Source organism: Lampris incognitus, chromosome 19 (assembly GCF_029633865.1).
Source record: "Lampris incognitus isolate fLamInc1 chromosome 19, fLamInc1.hap2, whole genome shotgun sequence".
NCBI classification, from domain to species: domain Eukaryota; kingdom Metazoa; phylum Chordata; class Actinopteri; order Lampriformes; family Lampridae; genus Lampris; species Lampris incognitus.
Window position 1 is genome coordinate 10,951,389 of NC_079229.1, and position 4,325 is coordinate 10,955,713.

Genomic DNA, 4,325 nt, shown 5'->3' on the forward strand with positions numbered 1-4,325 from the left:
TCTGGCGTTGTAACACATATGGTTTTATATATTTCAGTAAAATATATCACAAAGTTCAAATATATATTTGTTTTTTGTTTTTTGCTGAAACTTTGACATTTAAGACCATTTGACATTAAATCAACACTATATTGGAAAAAAATCACAGTGACATACCTTTTTATTTCACGCACAAATATTGAGACATTACACTAATGCCACTCTTCCAACAACACAACAATATGAAAAACAATAGCTGAAGTTCCAGACATTCTTAAGATTGCACATGAACCAGGCAACATTGTAAACAAACAGACTGACACGGCCATTCCTCATTTGATGGGTGAGTCCAGGATCTCTTGGTAATCCTGTCGAATGGCCCTGCTCACCCTGTAAAGCTTGACTCCTGTCAGGGTAAACACACTGACCATGATGACCAGGCCTCCGATGACGTCGTAGACGGACGGGATCATCCTCAGAACGATGAGCTGGAGAAACATGGCCACCACGATCTCAAGGTGCTGCACGGTGCTAACTAAGGCTGGGTGGAACTTGTTTAGAGCATAGTAGACCCCTAGGAATGCCACGGTGGAGCAGATACAGATCCCTATCAGGTAGCCCCAGGTCTCCCCGTCCAGAGGAATGATGGGCTCCTGCATGATGAACATGGTGGACGCCCCCCACACAGTGCCAGTCCAGCCGAAGGTGAAAAGTGCCGTCCACATGCTGACACGCTCCTTGATGGCCCGGTAGACAATCATGGAGAGGGCAGCGGTCAGACCAGCCATCACCGTCATCGTGTAGCCAAAGGCCTCCTTCCAGAATCCCAGCCTCGACTTCTCCTCATCTGCTACGTTGGGGACCATTACCAGGCACAGGCCAAACACGCTGCCCACCACTGTGACCACATCTGTGTAGCCGAGCCTCTCATCCAAAAGCAGGAAGGCCAGCACAGCGCTAAAGACCGTGGTAGAGGCGCGCCACATGATGGTTCCGTTACTGGGTGGCACAATGGCAAAAGAGGTGTAGGCGCAGGTGATCGAGATTACATTGCACACACCATAGAAGAAGAGCCGCAGCCGGTAGCCCTTGGGTCCAAAGGGGGCCTCGTGATAGTACAAGACCACCAGGATGGACAACACTTGTATCACGGAGCGGATGAAGAGCAGTTCCAGGGAGGGCACTTTCGAGCGGTCAGCTGCCAGACGGGTGATCAGCGCTACACAACCGTGGGCCACCGCTGCCCCAAACAAGGCCATCCAGGTCACCCTGGAGGCCAGTACATTGGCTTCACCAAAGCTGGCCAACTGGCCTCCCACCCCCTTGTCCTTCTGTACCCCTGGCTGCTTGGGCTGAGTGTCCATGGTACCGAAGAAAGTCCTGCCGCCCTTGTTATCTGACACGAGGCGCTTTCCCGTGTTTGCCTCCGCAAACGCACCAAATTCCTCAAAAGAGGGTGCGTCATCATACCCTTCATCACCTGGCTGGGGAAAGTGGGTGGCATATTTCACTGTCACCGTGTTCGGATGGATCTTCACCCTCTTTTTGGAGCCATACTGGAGACCGGATGGAGATATGTCCATGTTTCTTCAGCAGTCACAGGGTAAACCTGTAAACGAAACGGGACTCTTTACTGCATATGACATTGAATGAAAATGTGATTCCTTTCTTTCTCATGCTTTGTCAAGACAAGAGCCCCCCCCCCCCAAAAAAGAGAAATTCGTATGCGTTTATTCACGTCTCTATCGCCCCCTACTGCGCACCTACTGCGCGCACACACGCACCTAGGAGCTCCTTCTCACTTTCCCCTTTCTCCCATTGCTATCATGTGTTGTGCCATTTCTAAATATAACCAAGGCGAGCTGAAATAAGCCGAGCGGTGAACAGTGTGACGCTGATGCAGTGTGATGAGAGATGAAATTACGTAACAGGAAACCTCGGAGCGACGGGAGATGGACGTGCTCCACTTACGAGAGACGCACAACCGAATCTGAGGATTTCAGCTAAAAGGCAGAAGAAGAAATGGCGCTGAATCGTTTGTCTCTTCATCACTTGGGGGAATTTGTAAGCGTTTTCTAAAAATGATCAGATTATAGAGAACTGCAAATTTCCTCGTCTCAGAGGGAACGTATAGAATATATTATTACAGGGGGAGTTGCACTGGATAGTTCAGACAGAATGAATCACTCCGTTACAACAAAGGACAAAATTATGTCCAACAGACATGTCTAATGACGATTGATTGATTGATTGATTTTATTTCGAACATGTTAAAAATGCAAAATACGATACAGGTAATTACAGCGCAGATAATAAATCCTGATGGATTTTAAACTTATTAACATCTCATTCAACGTATCCCGTCAAAAAAAAACTGGCAATAATACTCCCCTTTTTCCTTTTATGGTTGCTATGGCTGGGCTGATTTATTAATTGATTTGCTTGCTTCGTAAATGTGTTCTTTTTGTTGATACTACATTTTCTTTTAATAAAATTATTAAAAAAAACTCAAAAAATAATACCTCACAACCACAAGGGGGCAGAAACACGTCGACGTTCCCATCGTTCTCCTCTGTCTCTGTCTGTCTGTCTGTCTGTCTGTCTGTCTGTCTCTCTCTCTCCCCGTCTATCTATCAATTATTTCGGAAATATTCAAAACTGTAACTCCATGCTCGACCCAGTATTCTATTATTCCAATATAACCTGATGAGGTACCAAGTGGAGGAAGATGCTCCTGCCGTTTGCTTTGCAATACAGGCAAGCGTACCGCGGGGGGGGGGGGGGGCAACACAACGACGGCTTTTTGGCGGCCGATTATCAAAATACATCACATCCCAAACGAGAATGGCCAAATCAATTGATTCATTCACACAGATTTTTTTCCTTCTCGCGCATGTGTGCGCATGTGTGTCTGTGGGGGGGGGGGGGGGGGGGGCGGTAGGCTGATAACTAAAGTCTGAGTATAGATGCAATAATTGTATCCTCAAAATTACTGAAGACGGTTTCAACAAAAGACTGAAACGATCCAGAGAATAAACATCTTATGACAGGCAGCATCACTAGACACATCACACCGCCTATGTTTTCCTTCACGGTTTTTTATTTTTCCCAAATATAATATAAATAAAATCAACAGCCTCTCTGGGAACGTGTTCTTTTTTTTTTTAAAGGGCTCAGAGATCTGACGGAACACGGAGAACAAACGATTGTGCGAGTAAAAAGAAAAACGTAGCGATAATATTAAACGTTAAAATGTAGCGGCAACGTTAACCGTTAAAATGTAGCGACAACGTTAACCGTTAAAATGTAGCGACAACGTTAAACGTTAAAATGTAGCAGTAACGTTAAACGGCTTACCTTTTGTTTTGAACACGTTCCTGTCGATGCGTGGGTCAAGTTTTTTGTCATAAAGCCAAATATTGTGTGATTGCTTGAAATCTAAATTCAGAAAAGTGAAATTGCCATTTCCCCATCTTCCCCGTGGAGCTGAGCGCGTCTCTTGAGATGGAAGGTGCGTGTGTGTGTGTGTGTGTGTGTGTGTGTGTGTAAGAGCGCGTGTGCGTGCGTGTCTCGCACGAGATGTTCTCCACGCCTCCGATGGACGCTGCGTTCGGCGCTACAGCGGAAGGCTCCAGGAGGGAAGGAAGCTATCTGAAGTTTGCGTTCAGCGGAATTGCTCCTCCTCTCCGAGACGACATGCAGACCCCTCTCAACATGTTGGTTTTACATTTGTCAAATGGCGTGCGTGTCGGTTCATCATCATCGTCATCATCATTAGCAGCAACTTCACAGCCAACACTACAGTTTATGAGATAGTTAACATGAAAATGGGCCCAAATCAAATGTACAATATTTGCATGTTATTCTAAACAGGGTCCAATTAGGCCCATGTTGGGTTTCATATTCGCCTCATTAGTTTCACCAAATGGTGTTGGATGAGCTTGTCAAGGTATAAGGTCCATGGGGCCATTGCTCAACAGAAAAATACATTCTATTGAGTCCTGCTGTGTGCACTGGTCCAGCCAGCCATCCCTGCAGAAACCGGGACTCCCAGGGCTCACTGTCGTTTCCATCGCTCATTAGATGAAGGGGAAATCTCTCTTGCGCGCAAGGGAATATTTTCATTACCTGGCGTTTAACCAAACTGTGTCTGGAGACTGAACGAAGCCCAATTCATTGTGATGAGTGGACGATAAGCGACACCTTTGGGAGAAAAATCAAGGGCTATCAGGTGATGAATGTAGACTGAGGCAAGGCAGGCAAGACCTTGTGTCACTTGTTGGTCGGGGAGGCTGAAAGCAGTAAAACCAGTTTAGTTTACCCCCTCCCATCCCTGTATCCTCCCC

The 4,325-nt window shown here is 46.5% G+C and overlaps 1 protein-coding gene across 1 annotated transcript; it reads right to left on the reverse strand.

The window, feature by feature from the left end:
• Nucleotides 1–242: 242 nt before the first annotated feature.
• slc35g2b (solute carrier family 35 member G2b) lies at nucleotides 243–1,582 on the reverse strand. The gene has a single exon (XM_056299808.1). It carries the CDS (start codon nucleotides 1,560–1,562, stop codon nucleotides 312–314), a length of 1,251 nt encoding a protein of 416 aa, XP_056155783.1. The 5' UTR covers nucleotides 1,563–1,582; the 3' UTR covers nucleotides 243–311.
• Between the last annotated feature and the right edge of the window lie 2,743 nt (nucleotides 1,583–4,325).